The sequence below is a fragment of the Cervus canadensis genome, chromosome 29 (assembly GCF_019320065.1).
Source record: "Cervus canadensis isolate Bull #8, Minnesota chromosome 29, ASM1932006v1, whole genome shotgun sequence".
In the NCBI taxonomy this organism is placed as follows: domain Eukaryota; kingdom Metazoa; phylum Chordata; class Mammalia; order Artiodactyla; family Cervidae; genus Cervus; species Cervus canadensis.
The window spans coordinates 24,586,807-24,603,689 of record NC_057414.1 but is presented as its reverse complement, the minus strand read 5'-3'; the positions used below and the strand labels follow the sequence as shown (position 1 = coordinate 24,603,689).

The 16,883-nt window shown below is 43.0% G+C and overlaps 2 protein-coding genes and 1 pseudogene across 3 annotated transcripts; 1 reads left to right on the top strand and 2 right to left on the bottom strand.

Annotated features, from left to right (window-relative positions):
* Window positions 1-1,368: 1,368 nt before the first annotated feature.
* Window positions 1,369-2,313, bottom strand: LOC122431106 (annotated as a pseudogene). The gene has a single exon (XR_006266438.1). The product of XR_006266438.1 is annotated as an olfactory receptor 8B3-like (transcript).
* A 6,393-nt stretch (window positions 2,314-8,706) lies between these two features.
* On the top strand, window positions 8,707-9,574 carry LOC122431480 (olfactory receptor 6T1). The gene is given in 3 exon segments (XM_043452814.1): window positions 8,707-8,779; window positions 8,782-9,087; window positions 9,090-9,574. Coding segments are annotated over 3 exon segments (864 nt in total).
* Window positions 9,575-15,267: 5,693 nt separating this feature from the next.
* LOC122431284 (olfactory receptor 4D5) lies at window positions 15,268-16,212 on the bottom strand. Its single transcript, XM_043452524.1, has one exon. The coding sequence runs from the start codon at window positions 16,210-16,212 to the stop codon at window positions 15,268-15,270; it is 945 nt and encodes a 314-aa protein (XP_043308459.1).
* Between the last annotated feature and the right edge of the window lie 671 nt (window positions 16,213-16,883).

Here is a 16,883-nt window from a genome sequence, read left to right as displayed (position 1 = left end):
TATGTTGAAATGTAATGATTCCAGTAACAATTCTAGCTTTTCTCACATACTCCCTCTTATTTGGCCATATACACAGCTGGAAGATAAGTTCTGAAAGCACACATCTCTCCCTTCCTTCTTTAAAATTTTCAGTGACCTTCAGTTACCCTGGGACACCTGAATCATTGTAATAAAACTATACGGCAACATTGTAGTAAAAATATAAGTATCAAAACTATGAATACTGGGCATATACCCTTTGAAAACCTAATTGAAAGAGACACATGTTCCCCAGTGTTTGTGACAGCACTTTTTACAATTGCTAGGACATGGAAGTACCAAGATGTCCATCGACAGATTAATGGATACAGAAATAGTGGTACATATATATACAATAGAATATTACTCAGCTATAAAAAAAAAAAGAATGCATTTGAGTCAGTCTTAAGGAAGTGGATGAACCTAGAGCCTGTTTTATAGAGTGAAGTAAGTTAGAAAGAGAAAGACAAATATTGTGCATTAACACATCATATGGAATCCAGAAAGATAGTACTGATGAACCTTTCTTCAGGGCAGCAATAGAGATGCAGACATAGAGAACAGACTTGTTGACACAGTAGGGGAAGGCGAGGGCGGGACAAACTGAGAGAAACATGGAAGTATACACATTACCATATGCAAAATAGATATAGTTTACATAAAACAAGACATTACCTTCTTCATTCCTGACTGCTCTAAATGGTTATCTTAGTGTTTTTGTCCTTAGGAACTGAGAGCAAAAGACAGTCTCCCTTTACCATGCTTTCTTAAGACTAAATTGAGAAGATAGAGACAATGGTGAGAGAAGCACTTTCCTATTCTCCTTTTCTAAGAAACAAAGGAATCTACCAGACAAAATCCCCTCCAGCACTTTCAATAGAGGTTTATTAAATAAATGAGTAACTTACTGAAGCTTAAGTCCACAAAGTCCATATGTCCATGACAAAGCTTCACAGGAGTTCTGGACATACCTTAGTCAAAAATCTCACAACCTTACTGTTTCTGGATTCATCACCATTCACCTTTTTCTACTTAAAACCTTATAATCTCTGAAAATAAGCTTAAGCATGAAAGAATGAATTATAGTGTTGGGTTGGACAAAAAGCTCATTTTCCAAATGAACTTATTGGCCAACCCAATACTTTCCTACTTTCTGTGAAAGGATGAATGGCTGATTCTCTTCTTCTTTATACTGTTTTTTCTTATAAAGTGGTTTTCACAAAAAACTTAGCTTGTCTTATTATTTAAATCACCTGGTTTTTTATTTTAATTCCTTTCTCTTTTCTCCATATCATCATACATTGTGTGCCCTTACTAAAATTTGACATCAACAGCTAACACAATTTCTATTCAGAACACCCTATTCCTAATAGTCTTACTCAGTGCAACTTGGACATCTTTGTTCCTCAAACTGTAGATGAAAGGATTCACCATTGGCCCCACAATGGTGTAAAAAACTGTGGACACTTTATCTTCATCCAGAGACCCAGCAGGGAAAGGCTTGAGATACATGAATGCTGTTGATCCAAAGAAAAGAGAAACCACAATTATGTGGGAGCTGCAGGTACTGAAGGCTTTGGACCTGCCCTCTGCAGAACGGATGTGGAGGATGTTGGAGAGGATCAAGGAGTAAGAAACAGAGATGGTGACACTGGGCACTATGACATTGACACCCACCACAATGAAAATCTCCAACTCATTGATGGAGGTGCTTGTGCAGGAGAGCTGGAGGAGAGGAGGAATGTCACACATGTAGTGATTGATGATGTTTCCATCACAGAAGGAGAGTTGCAGCATGCACCCGGTATTGGCCATGGCACCCACAAGCCCCATCGCGTATACACCCACCGTCAGCATGAGGCAGACCTGATGGGACATGGAGACCTTGTAGAGCAGGGGCTTACAGATGGCCACGTATCGGTCATAGGCCATTGACGTCAAAATATAGCATTCATCAATAACAAAGAAGGAGAAGAAGCAGAGCTGAGTCATGCACTCTGCATAAGAGATGATGTTCTGGCTCACAAAACTCATCAGCATTTTAGGGGTAATGACAGAGGAGTGGCAGAGATCAATGAAGGAAAGGTTGAAGAGAAAGTAGTACATGGGAGTGTGCAGGTGAGGGTTCAGAGCAATAAGAATAATCAAGCCAACGTTCCCCATCACAGTGACCACATAAATTGCTAAGAAAATGAAAAAGAGAGGCAGCTGGAGTTCTGGCTTCTGTGTTAAACCCAGCAGGATAAACTCAGTCACTGAAGAGTCATTCTCTGGGGCCATTCTTCCCTAGGACATACCTGGAGAACAGGACAGAGGGTAATGTTAAAATGAGTGCCCTGCTCTCTCCACCCAACCCCACTCTAATGAGAGAGACCCAGAATGCGAGAAGGAACCCCAGCCCACCCCTCTGTGCCTTTGTTTTCTCTTCTGTATAAAGGCTGAGGGAATTTTTAAAGAAGTGTATCAAAAACACTATCAGGCAAGTTCTACAGGGATAAGATTCAGTGACCCTGAACCCCATGACAGCAGCCTCTCTGCTCCGCTTCTGCTCTGACAGTTACCAGGCCCACCCGATGATCAGTGGTCATCTCAGCAGAGAGAAGACGTGTCATTTCAGGGAGTCCTTGGCTTCCACAGATGAGGTGTGGAAGATGAGTAACAAGACAGATAAAATTCAACACTCACCCTTTTGCACAGAGACCTGAATGTTGGGACTTACTACCTCTGCTTCCTTATTCTCAATGGAGCAAGTGGCTCTGATGAATTTTAGAGATGAACATCCCAGAACAGAGATTCTTCTTTGCTATTGTTTTTGTTTTGAATGAGTTTTGGACTGAGAGAGTCAGAGCACAGACCTCGGTACCCCAGGCTCTGAGGTGCCATGAGTTACAGGTCATGACTTCTGATGGTGGCTCTGCCATAGTGTCCTCTCCAGTCGAGGGGGTGGAAATAGCATCTGCTGGTGCCCAGGGAGCCACCTGCTAATATGACCCAGGGGTTATTGTGAATTGGGAAATCCTGGGGACCTGATTAAAACTTAAAAGTCTTAGGTTTTCATTGTGTTTTCCCCAGAGATATGATTTGCAAGAAAATTACCCACACTGCATTTAAGCCGAATTCACTAGAATAACAGTGTGTGTTGGAAATAACCCATTTTGCATACATTTTGGTTTGTTGCCAAATGGGGCACATCCTCAAATAGAAAAGCAGTGACTTTTCCTGCATCCACAGCTCTTAAGAAACACTAGTCACTTATTTGTTTATTTGGTGTGTCTTCTCACAACACAAACACATACATTCGTACATTCACATGCATTTGAACCTAAGTTCCATAAGGGCAGAGACTTTGTCTGTTTTGTTCAGTACTGTTTTTGTAGCAATGTAAAGTAAAACCACACATATACAGTAGGTATTAAATAAACATTCATTTAATTAAAAAATGAATGAATTTAATTAAAAATGAATGAGTGAAAAGTTTGAGCAAACTTTTCCCTCATTCCCTCATTTCCCTAGGGACCAAGACTGGCTATCACAACAGAAGTACTGCCCCACAGGCAAAGGCTTATATAGGATCAGTGATTTTCCTTGTAGACCTGAGTGTGGGACTGGACAGACACCAGTGAGGTATGTGAAGGTCACAGGTAAACTCTTAGTGGCCATCTATAAGCCCTATAGATCAAAGTTACGGAACTCAGAGAAAATACATAGTTTCTGTCCTCCCTGAATGTCACACAGACGACTTCCATGGCTCTTAGAGAGGCCTCAGTGCCTCTTCTCGGAAGTCTGCAGCATAGACTCAGACCGGAAGGCAGATTTGGATCAGTTTGGATCAGTACAGGATGCTTCCAAATGCCCAGATCAAGGTCAGCTCACTAGGGAGGCAATTAGGAACCATTCAAAATCATTTCTTTTTTGGCACAGGTTTGAAATACTCAAAGTGCTGACTTAGGAAGATTAATAATCTGGGCACTGGGAGGACAGACTAGAGTAAGAAGGACTGGAGGCAGGTCAGCAATGGGAGGCAATTACAATAGTCAATAAGTGATTTTAAATGCCTTGAGTTAATACTGCTACTGTCAAAAATTCTAAAAAGCAAACAAATGAGAGAGGAGGGAAGATTCATCAGGACTTCTCACAAAGGGGATCAGTCAGTTCAGTGGCTCAGTCATGTCCGACTCTTTGCAACCCCATGGACTGCAGCACGCCAGGCCTCCCTGTCCATCACCAACCCCCAGAGTCCACTCAAACTCATGTCCATCAAGTCGGTGATGCCATGCAACCATCTCATCTTCTGCTGTCCCCTTCTCCTCCTGCCTTCAATCTTTCCCAGCATCAGGGTCTTTTCAAATGAGTCAGCTCTTCGCATCAGGTGGCCAAGGTATTGGAGTTTCAGCTTCAACATCAGTCCTTCCCAATGAATATTCAGGACTGATTTCCTTTAGAATGGACTGGCTGGATCTCCTTGCAGTCCAAGACTCTCAAGAGTCTTCTCCAACACCGCAATTCAAAAGCATCAATTCTTTGGCACTCAGCTTTCTTTATAGTCCAACTCACACATCCATACATGACTACTGGAAAAACCATAGCCTTGACTAGATGGACCTTTGTTGGCCAAGTAATGTCTCTGCTTTTTAATATGCTGTATAGGTTGGTCATAACTTTTCTTCCAAGGAATAGAAATAGACAAAAAATTCCCAAAGATACTAGGCTAGGTATTTGGATATACTATGGTGTTATTACAAACAGAAGAAAACTCAGAAAAGAGTGAAAATATCCATAAAAATTATACATTTAGTTTCAAACATGGTGGGCTTGAGCATCTAGCAGGACACCCAAGTCATTCAGTAGTGTCCGACTCTTTGTGACCCCATGGACTAACATGTCCATGCAATTCTCCAGGCCAGAATACTGGAATGGGTAGCCTTTCCCTTCTCCAGGGGATCTTCCCAACCCAGGGATAGAATCCAGGTCTCCCACATTGCAGGCGGATTCTTTACCAGCTGAGCCACCAGGGGACATCCAAAAGCGTACAATTGGGCAAATGCCTAACTAAGGCTAAAGTGCTTTGTTGGATGGCATCATTGACTCAATGGACATGAGTTTGAGCAAACTTCAGGAGATAGTTAAGCACAGGGAAGCCTGGTGTGCTGCAGTCCATAGGGGTGGTAAAGAGTCCAACATGACTTAGCAACTAAACAACAAAGACTAAAAGTAAGAAGAGAGGTCAGAACATAAGAAGGTTTGAGAATTGTTTCCATAGAGATTAAAGCCATGGGATTAGGTAAACTCAACAAGAGAAAGTAAAAGAAAACGAGCAGAAGGTAGAAAAATAATTGGGAAATTCCCCAAATTGTGAGTATTGTACTTAGGATAATCTCTTAAACCCGATCGTCACTAAAATGAGCTCCAATGATTTTTCTCAGACCCCTCACAATTACTAGGGGACCAAAAATTCCTCCAGCCAAAGTTGAACTCTATCCCACAAGGTAGACTTTCCTTGACCTCAGCAGTGACAAAGAACTTGGAAATTTATTAAAATGTGTTTTCTATGGAATTAAAAAATCTTATTTAGGCAATACAATAGACAGAAATACTTCCTCTAATTTTATATCAAATCACATTGCAAGAAGAATTATATGCCAGCATTCTAAGTTAGACTTGAAAAATCATTCTTTCATCTTTAATAAGCCACTGTAAATATAAGCAAACATGGAATTAATACAGAGCAATTCTGAGCTTATCCTTACATGGCAAAATTCTCATTCCCTTTCTTTCTTCTCTCTCCATAACCGTCAGGTTAGCCTAATTCAGGTGTAACTCTCCAATGGTCACCCTCACACTGAGATATATTCCAAGGAAAGATTCATCATGACTTCTCACAAAGATACTAGAGACAGACAAAAAAAATCCCAAAAATAGTAAACTAGATGTTTGGATAAACTATGGTGTTACTACAAACAGAAGAAAAACTCAGAAAATAGTGGAAATATTCATAAAAATTATACACTCAGTTTTACTCATTCTTAACTCCTTTTTAAGTATCTCAACCCCAATATGCTCTAACTTGTCAAAGTTAGTGGTAATATAAAATTTATATTATACCATAAAGATGCATAAAACATAAAGATGTCTTTTAACTAAATAGATTTTTAATTGGCAGGATTATGTGACACTAAGCTAACAAGCTACAATCACCCAGAAATATTAACTAATATATTCTCAAAAGTAAAAGTATAACTGAGGTTATAATTTTAAGCAGAATAAAACAAGTTATCAGATACTAATTTTATACAGATGACTGCTACTAATGTTTTTTAAATATCACAACTATGTCACTGACATTGATTCAGTCAAAATATTGACTGTTTCTACCATGGCCACAAGACTTCCTCGTGTTCCCTTTGGTACCCACTTTTTCTCTCATCAGTTCAGTTCAGTTCAGTTGCTCAGTCACGTCCAACTCTTTGCGACCCCATGGACTGCAGCACGCCAGGCCTCCCGGTCCATCACCAACTCCCGGAGTTTACTCAAACTCATGTTCATCGAGTCAATGATACCATCCAACCATCACACCCATTTTTCCTTTCATAGCCACACCCACTTTCTTCCTATCCTATTCTTCTCTAAACCTTTGGCAACCGTGACCAACCAGGTTCTCCATTTCTATAAATTTACCATTTCAAGATTTATGTTATATTAATTAATAGAAGCATACACAGTATAACATTGTATCTTCTATTTCTTGGCTGAGGTTTTCTTTTTAAAAAATTTGTTTCACACGCTTGTAATTGCTCAGTGAAGAATTTCTACAATGGCTGCTTTGAAATCTTTGTCAAATGATTCTAACACCTCTGTCATGTAACATGTATTTCTTGTCCTTTTTGCACTGAATTTGAGATCTTCTTTATTCTTCATATAAAAAGTGATTTTTTTTAAAACCTGAGAACTTTGCAAATTATATTATGAGACTCTAGATTTTATTTAAACCTTTTGTTTAGCTACTTTTCTTTGATATTGCTCTGCCTGGAGGAACAAGTCTACTCACTGCTGAGTGAGGGTTATTGTTTTGCTTCCCCTCATGGTCTCACCTGACAGGCAAGGGTGTGTCGGTTAGTCACTCAGTTGTGTTCAACTCTTTGCGACCCTGTGGACTGTAGCCTGCCAGGCTCCACTGTCCATGGGATTATTCAGGCAAGAATGCTGGAGTGGGTTGTCATTCCCTTTTTCAGGGGATCTCCCTTACACAGGGATTGAACCTGGGTCTCCTGAATTGCAGGCAGATGCTTTACCATCTGAGCCAACAGGCAATGGGTGTCAGTCATTGCAAGCGGACAATGATAAGAGGCTTGATTCCCCTTAAGTCCTCCTCTGACATGACCTCATGGAGGGCAAGGACTCCCTCATTACTGATGGGTATTGATGGAAGTTCAGGCTTCCTCAATGGCCTCTCAGCACGTAGGGAGCTCTTGTCACCCAGCAAGAATCAAAGCCCTGACTCTACATAGCACTCTCTGATTCCACTTTTACCAGAGAAGGTATTGGGGCAATCATTACATCCCGTGAGGGAGGGAGTCTAAGGATTCCTGTTTGAACTTTGCTGTCATGGAGGGGGAGCTACAGGTTTTCCCTGGGGTTGGTCTATGGTACGGTGGTTATTGTACCAAAATTTTCTGTCTTACTAGGCTGCGCCTTTCCTGGTCCTTGGACTAAAAAAAAGTTGACTTGTGTTTTCAGCTTTATTGAATCACGCGCAAGTGCATGGTCAGTCACTCAGTCATGTCCGACTCTTTGCAAGCCTGTGGCCTGTAGCCCACCAAGCTCCTCTGTCCGTGGAATTCTCCAGGCAATAATACTGGATTGGGTTGCCATTTCCTTCTCTGGGAGACCTTCCTGACCCAGGGATTGAACCCACATCTCTTAGATCTCCCGCACTGACAGATGGATTCTTTACCACTGAGCCAACTTTTTGTTGTTGTTGTTGTTGTTGATGACAAAAACCTTATGATAGGATAAGGGCTCTGAACAGTCCAATCCAATGTGGCTCTTTGGCTGATTAAGAAAAATAAAATCTGTAAAGACACTGAAAACCCAAACTTTTATTCTATTTTTATATTAAGCCAGCACACAGAAGGACTTCAAACACTAAAAGAAGAGTTCTTAATACCAATAAGATTTTGTTTGAGGTGTATTTATTCTGTAAGGTGTTCTCTGACCCCTCTACTCTTCTGGATACCCCTAAATCCACAGTACTCATGTGGTCCCCATCCTCAGTGAAATAGGTCCAGTAGTATATAGGCTCCAGTACTGGAGCCAGAGACTTGGCATGAAATCGTGTCTCTCACTCTGAGTGATCATAAAAGAGTTCCTTAAACTTCAGTCATCCTTTCCTTATCTGCAAGATAAGCACAGCACTACCTGTCTTTAAGGGCAGATGAGAGAGGAGATACTGGCTGTAAATTTCCTAATAAGTAATTGGTGCTCAATATCATCTGTGTTATTACTGGTATTCTGGTTGCTATCGCAATCTGTTTCTCTTTTTGTAAGTAGCCCACAGGCAGAAATACAGATTAAGTGTCAGAATGTAAGAAATTGCTAGGCTTGCGATATTATGTCATTGATTGATTGAAGGATTGGTAGCTGTGGACCACTTACGAATTTCTGTTCCATTTACCCTGTGGATGACTGGAAATGAGTCCTAAAAACTGGACTCAGGTAACAGGGTTTGTCCCCCTGGGTTTCCCCAGGAGCCATATCCTGCAGTTTCTGTTTTCCTAAGGCCGCTGGTGATCTACGTTGTAACTACCACAGGCAACCTACTCATCACTGGATTCAGCTGGATGGACCAACGCCTGCACACACAGGTGTCCTTCTTCTTGTGGACCCTGTCCTTTCTGTAGCTGCTGCTCATGTCTGTTGTGGTTCCCAAGATGCTTGTCATCCTCCCAGTGGACCACTCCATCTCATTCGCCAGCTGCATCATCCAGTCCTACCTCTATTTCCTTGTAGGCACCACTGACTTCTTCCTCTTAGCTGTCATGCCTCTGGATCATTTCCTGGCAATCTGTAGACCTCCTGGCCAGCTGGGTTTCTCTGTGTCCTTTGCCCCTCCATCCTCATGGCCAGCCTACCGTTCTGTGGCCCCAGTGGTATTGTTCACTTCTCTTGGGACAGTTGGCCCTCCCTGAGGCTCTCTTGTGGAGACAATTGCCCACTGGAGCTGCTGGCTTTCGTGCTATCCGCATCAGTGTCGCTGGGCTCACTGGCACTGACCTCAATTTCCTATACCTGCATTCTTTCCCCTGGTCTCAGGGCCCCCACAACAGCGGAGTGAAAGGAAGCGTTCTTCATTTGTGCTTCACACCTTACAGTGGTGATCATTTCTCACAGCAGCTCCATTTTTCTCAACATCCGTCTGCCAGAGACTCAGTCCATGCTGTTCAACAAAGGGGCCTCGGTCCTGAACTATATCACCATGCCCCTCCTGAAACTGGTCATCTTCAGTCTCTGCAATGAGAAGGTGAAGTGAGCCCTGAGAGATGCCCTCAGGTGGAACTGACCCGTGGCTGCGAGACACCATGAGGGTCACATGTAAAAGGACATATTCCTACTAGATTGGGCAAATATTTGAAGTTCAGGTCACACAGGCAATACCTTGTACTTTTCTCACATAATGAAATAGGTCTTCATAAATATGCAATGTGGAGATCAGCCTTCACTTTCCTCCCTCGAATCTTCCTTATGCTTCCACCTTCACACAGAGAAAGCTGATCCATTTGGTCAAATTTCAAACCTCTGGTGATGACATGTTTCTTTTGAGGTGCTTAAACATTTAGCCTCCATTCATGGAGGCTGCTCCTCTTTTTCCTCACATGTGTGTGCCTTAGTTCAGTTCAATTCAGTCGCTCAGTTGTGTCCAACTCTTTGCGACCCCATGAACCGCAGCACGCCAGGTCTCCCTGTCCATCACCAACTCCCAGAGTCCACCCAAACCCATGTCCATCAAGTCGGTGATGCCATCCAACCATCTCATCCTCTGTCATCCCCTTCTCCTCCTGCCCTCAATCTTTCCCAGCATCAGAGTCTTTTCAAATGAGTCAGCTCTTCGCATCAGGTGGCCAAAGTACTGGACACAACTGAGCGACTGAACTGAAGATCAACTCACTGTTCTAAGCTCCAAATACTGTCACTACCCTGTGGGCAACTTCAGCCGTAACAGTCTATTATGGGAACAAGGGTTATTAAGGATTTTTGTAGGAACAGTGAGAGGAGGGTGTCAGCATTTTGCTTATTGCTTTACCAGCTGTGCTGTATCAATTATTTCAGCTAACCCTAGAAAATACATCCCCCAACACTCCCCTCCTAGAAGAAAGAAATGATAGACATACTCCACCTGTCAAGTATCTTCAAAATACTATTTTTATTATTAAAATCTCTTTCGTTTTCTCAGCCTCCTAAATTCCAGTGCAAGTCATTGTGTGCTAAGTCACTTCAGTCACGTCCGACTCTTTGCATCCCTAGGGACTGTAGCCCGCCAGTCTCCTCTGGCCATGGGATTCTCCAGGCAAGAATATTAGACTGCCCTCCTACAGGGGATCTTCCCAACCCAGGGATCAAACCCAGGTCACTTAGGTCTCCTGTGTTTGCAGGCTGGTTCTGTACCACTGGCACTCCCTGGGAAGCCAATGCAAGTACATGCTACCTGAGCTCTTAGCATATACCAATAGACATTCTAACACTGAGTAAGTCATTTGCTTCCCTTATTACGTCTGTACTCTTCCAGAACTTCTGCCACTCTACTCTGACAAAAAGAAGAACCCTTCAGTAGTACAAAGGGAAAATAGTCTATGAACAATAAGCTGAAGCATTTGGATTCCCTCCTTAAATCATGGTTTCATTAATCTTTCTAATCCAAAGGCTTCCTAATGAGACTCATAGATAAATACACAGAGAAAACACAGAAACAAAGAAGACACCTATTAGTTTTGATTCTTTTGATCTTTTATCAAGATAATAGTCATGAAATTTGGGTTTGGCAGAGTGAAAGGATTTTCTGTTTTTCTTTAATGTCTCTTTGACACACTGGGATCTAGGCCTGATTACATACCAGAACATAGAGTTTCGCCTGTGAAGGTCCTGGTCAGAAAGAGAAAGAGCAAAATATTAAAAGGAAACAAAAGAATACACAGGTGAAGGAGGTAGAGGGTCAGAGGGGTGTCTCCATATTCCTTCACCGCATTGCCTCTGAGAACAGAATAAGGGGGATGCCGAAGGCAGAAGCCCTCTTCCTGCTCAAATTTAGGGCATTGAATGAACTGGTCCTACAGGCTGTCCACAAACCAACGTGGTATGTGGTCATGTGAAAGTCATCTGAGAGAGGCAGGGTAGTAAGGCAAAGGATGGGCTGGCAATATCACTTTTCAAGCACCCTCAATTTCCTTGTGATAATGGATGGACCCCAAGATCCCGTATGCTAACGAGGAGGGATACAGTTGGGGTCTGAGCTGACAGTAAGTGAATGTGTCCTAGGTTCACAGTGGCCAGGGGTCCCATGATTAAGCTCTGTGGGGTGAAAAATTTGGCCTAGGAATGGGTGGAGAAAGAGCAACAGACACAATGGGATCTATGACCCAAACCAGGGAATTAGGTGAGACTAAGCCTCTTGATGAAAGTGAAAGAGGAGAGAGAAAAAGTTGGCTTAAAGCTTAACATTCAGAAAACTAAGATCATGGCATCCGGTCCCATCACCTCATGGGAAATAGATGGGGAGACAGTGGAAACAGTGTCAGACTTTATTTTGAGGGGCTCCAAAATCACTGTGGATGGTGACTGCAGCCATGAAATTAAGACGCTTACTCCTTGGAAGGAAAGTTATGACCAACCTAGATAGCATATTAAAAAGCAGAGACATTATTTTGCCAACAAAGGCTCATCTGGTCAAGGCTATGGTTTTTCCAGTGGTCATGTATGGATGTGAGAGTTGGACTGTGAAGAAAGCTGAGCACCAAAAAATTGATGCTTTTGAACTGTGGTGTTGGAGAAGACTCTCGAGAGTCCCTTGGACTGCAAAGAGATCCAACCAGTCCATCCTAAAGGAGATCAGTCCTGGGTGTTCATTGGAAGGACTGATGCTGAAGCTGAAACTCCAGTACTTTGGCCACCTCATGCAAAGAGTTGACTTATTGGAAAAGACCCTGAGGCTGGGAGGGCTTGAGGGCAGGAGGAGAAGGGGGCAACAGAGGATGAGATGGCTGGATGGCATCACCGACTCGATGGGCATGAGTTTGAGTAAACTCTGGGAGTTGGTGATGGACAGGGAGGCCTGGCATGCTGCGATTCATGGGGTTGCAAAGAGTCGGACACAACTGAGCGACTGAACTGAACTGAAGCTCCAATGGGAGCTTCACCCAGCCTGACCAAACAGAGGAACCAAATGTCAGCCTGTCAGTCACAGACTTCAGCATTGGGGTCAGCAGAACATTCAGACATGGAGTTACTCTGGTGTGTCCAGTCACAAGCCCAGAAAGCAGCCCAGGTCAGCCACTCTGTAGCAGAAGACGCTGCGTGCATGCGAGGCCTCAGTCTCACTTCAGCCCCATGGGGTCAAGTAAACTGCCCTCCTCCTTTGTGCACTTTGGTATCACTTTACAAAATGCCAGGGCTTCCCCGGTGGCTGAGTGATAAACAATCCACCTGCCAATGCAAGGCACGGGTTCGATCCCTGGTCAGGGAAGTTCCCATAGCGGTGTAACAACTAAACCCATGTACCACATCTCCTGAGCCTGTGCTCTAGAACCTGAGCACTGCAGCTGCTAAAGCCTGCATGCCCTGCAGCCCGTGCTCTGCAATAAGAGACGCCGCTGCAATGAGAAGCCTGTACACCACAACTAGAGAATAGCCCCCAGGCGCCACAAGTATCGAAAAGCCCATGCAGCAATGAAGAACCAACACAGCCATAAATAAATAAATATTTTTTTTAAAAAAGGACAAAATTGGAAAGAAGGAGAGGCCAGAATTCTAAAGGACTGAGTTATTTTCTGGGGAAAAAAAAAAAGACCATTTCTTTTACAGAACTATTTGACTTTATACATAAAAGTAAATGTACTAGACTTGCCTAAATTTTAGCTATTTCCCCCTATTATTGGCTAGAGGACATGTTTAAGAAAATTATATCCATTGTTGAGAAATAAAGCTACATTTTATTTGCACATATAGCTTGTATAATTAAAGTTTGCTACAAGTTCAGAATATAAAACAAAGAGAATTAGATTTTTTGCTACTAAATTAACATGCATTGAAAGAGGACTCTGACTTAACATCTCCTGATTCTGAAATTCTTTTTCCATTAAAATACACTCTCTATAAACAGTTTGTTTGCTCTATGCTGTCATGTCTTCTCTTAGAATATCCCAACTTCCTCTTTCAAGTCTGACCCAAGATCTAGGCCCTGTTTGCCTTGTGGAGGGGAACTACACTTAGAGTAATTTACTTACTAATTTAATTTAATCAATTTACTTAGTAAGTTAATCAGTCAGTTAATTTAATTAATTTACTCACTAAGCAATGGATAATGACTTAATGCTAAGATCACAGACACATGTCATCCTCATCTCATCCCACATCCATGGAGGGTATCACTGATGGATTAAACACATTCAAGAAATTAAACAAGCATTGCTTTGCTTAGTTTTAAAGTTGATTCTTAGATATGGAAGTGAATTTAAAAATGCACAGGTCTTCTGACATAGATGAGAAGCCGACTGATTACCTTGGTGACAGGAAATGCAGGAGCCTGGATCAAGGAGTTAGGGTACTGGGGGGAAACAGAGATGATGAAGGAGAAGGCCAGAGTCATTTCTCCACACCCTCTTAATTTGAAGTAGAGCTACTAGGTGCGCTTATGTATTATTTTATATCACTCTTTATTTAGCGACCAGAGGATAATCTATCTTCCCACTTTATATCCCAATTTTGCATTCTTTCCTGGGTTTCAGATGTTTGCACTCAGTCATGTCCGACTCTCTGCGACGCCATGGACTGTAGCCTGCCAGGCTCCTCTGTCCATGGAATTCTCCAGGCAAGAATACTAGAGTGCGGTGCCATTCATATGCTCTCATATCTGAGAGTCTTAGATAGTATCAAGAACTTGGGCTCAGAAGTTAAATAAACAGAAAAATTTCAGAAACAAGCTCTGAGGCTTTAAGTAAATTATTTAATGTCTCTAACCTGCAACTGATTGACTTTTGAAATGCAGAAGGTACCAACTTCATAAGAATGTTGAATGAATGAAAGTAAACAATAAAACTAAATCACTTGGTGCAATGCCTGGCACACAGTAAGCTCTCTTAACAAATACTACTTAACGATGGGGACGACCATGACTTTAAGAAATTGTGAGAAAGAAAGAAATTTGCCCAAGGTGATTCCCTTTCTCTTCATCAACAATAAATTCAAGCAGCCTCCTGAAATCATGATTTGACTTCTGACATTTATTTTAACCTACAGATCCCTCCTGTTTCCTGGAAGTTTAGAATTATTTTGAGCTCCTCAAATGTATTTTGTGTCAAAGAAGCAAAATCAGAAAAGAAAACCCAGATGCACCACCTCCATGCATACTGAAGTTTGAATGTTCTCAGCAGGGCCAACATCATAGGGGAAAGTGCCATCGGAGCTAAACATCATTTCCATGTAGCTCTTGAGGCTTTTTCTCTAGGGGAAACTTGAGAGAAGTTCTCAATTCCACTTTCTTTTTTAAAAATTTGTATTTATTTATTTATTTTTGGCTGTGCCGGGTCTTCATTGCCACACAGGCTTTTCTCTAGTTGTGGAGAGTGGGGGTTATTCTCTCGTTGGCGGAGCATGGGCTTCTCTTTGCAGTGACTTCTCTTGTCAGCACTCGGGCTTCCATAGTTGTGGCATGTGTGCTGAGTAGTTGCAGCTCCCAGGCTCTGGAGCACAGGCTCAATAATTGTGGTGCATGGGCTTAGTTGCTCCACAGCATGCGGGATCTTCACAGATCAGGGATCTAACCCTTGTCTCCTGCATTGGCAGGCAGATCCTTTACCAACAGGGAAGCACTCAATTCCATTTTCTAGCTTTGTTAAAAGTTCAGGTCAGCAGAACTGAGCTGAGGTTAAAACAGTAAAGAAGCAAGAGACTCACTAGTAGCTCTGGCTACTTCATGGGGCTTCTCAGGTGGGTTGCTACACTGAAGCAGAGCTCGGATTCTCCCTGCTTCTGCTCATCTGGAGGTCAGGGCTCCAGGGGACCCAGAAGGTCCTTTTGCCTCCTCCGCAGCTTCTTCATGGCCATGATCACTTCCTTGTTTCTCAGGGTATAGATGGCAGGATTCAGCATGGGAGTGACCATGGTGTACAGCACAGAGACCACCTTGTCCATGGGGAATGTCCGAAATGGCCGTGCATAGATATAGACACAAGGCACGAAGATTAAGGTGACCACCGCCACATGGGAGGCACAGGTGGACAGGGCTTTGCTTCGGCCCTCCCGAGAGTGGCTTCGGAGCATGACTAGCAGCGCTGTGTAGGATCCCAGGAGCACCAGAAAACACATCAGCGTCACCAGACCATTGTTAGACACCATCAGAAGCTCTAAGGCAAAGGTGTCTGTGCAGGCCAACTTGATCAGCTGAGGCACATCACAGTAAAAGTTATCCAGCTTGTCAGGCCCACAGAATGGCAGCTGGACAGTCAGGGCAACCTGTGCGATGGAGTGGATGAAGCCCCCCACCCAGGAGGCTGCCACGAGGAGCCCACAGACTGTCCGATTCATGATAAGCATATAGCGCAGGGGCTGGGAAATGGCAACATAGCGGTCATACGCCATGACCGTCAGCAGGAAGATCTTGATGCCTCCGATGAAGTGGAAGAAGAAGAGCTGAGTCAGGCAGCCACCGAAGGAAATGACGGGCTTCGGCGAGAGCAAGTCAGCCAGCATCCTTGGCGCCGTGATGGACGAGTAGCAAAAGTCCAGGAAAGAAAGATTGCCTAAGAGAAAGTACATGGTTGTGTGCAGGCGTGGGTCGGAGGTCACTACGGCCACAATCAGGAGATTTCCGGTCACAGTCATAAGATACACAACTGAGAAGATGATAAAGAAGAAAAGCCGGAGCTCCCATATCTGAGAGAGCCCCAGGAGGACAAAACCTGTCACCTGGGAATGGTTCGCTGCGGTCATCGGCTTGGTGTGGCCTGGTAAGCGAGCCTGCTGAGGAAAATGGGCACATTCACTGTGGGCTCCACAAGCTCCTCTGGGACAGTGTCTTCTGGCCTCCCTGGGGAATAGAGTTCCCGCCTGTCACTTAATACAAGAAAGTTGTGAGTGTTTCTACGGGACACCAGCATTTGAACATCATGTACTAGTGTAGTCAAACACCAAGACCATAAAAACAGCATAGCACTGATGGTATTTATAGTTCATGAGGATCACAAATCATCAGTCCTCAAAATTTAAAAAAACTGGTACTAGAGGCAATATTGCCAAACGGGGAGTGAATTTTGATTCTTTCAATAACTAGCAGTATAAACAATAGCAATCTTCAGAAATTCTCTAAACCTCACTTCCCACATCTATGATATAAATTAGCCGTAATGCCTGAAAAATAACCTATAGTTTATCATTATATGTGGCATTTATGTAGGAAACCTGATAAATTTCCATGGCAGATATTTAGTTTCCATGGGGTGACAGATTGCTCATTTATATCCCCAAACAAAAAAAACAAGTGCAAGTTCCCACCATATCCCTGGAAAAGTATTCAGTTTCCTTTTGAGTTAGTTCTAACTTGGACACATATTTCCTGCTTTAGGATTTTCATCCTAGAAGGATGTTAAATCATGGGCGAGGGA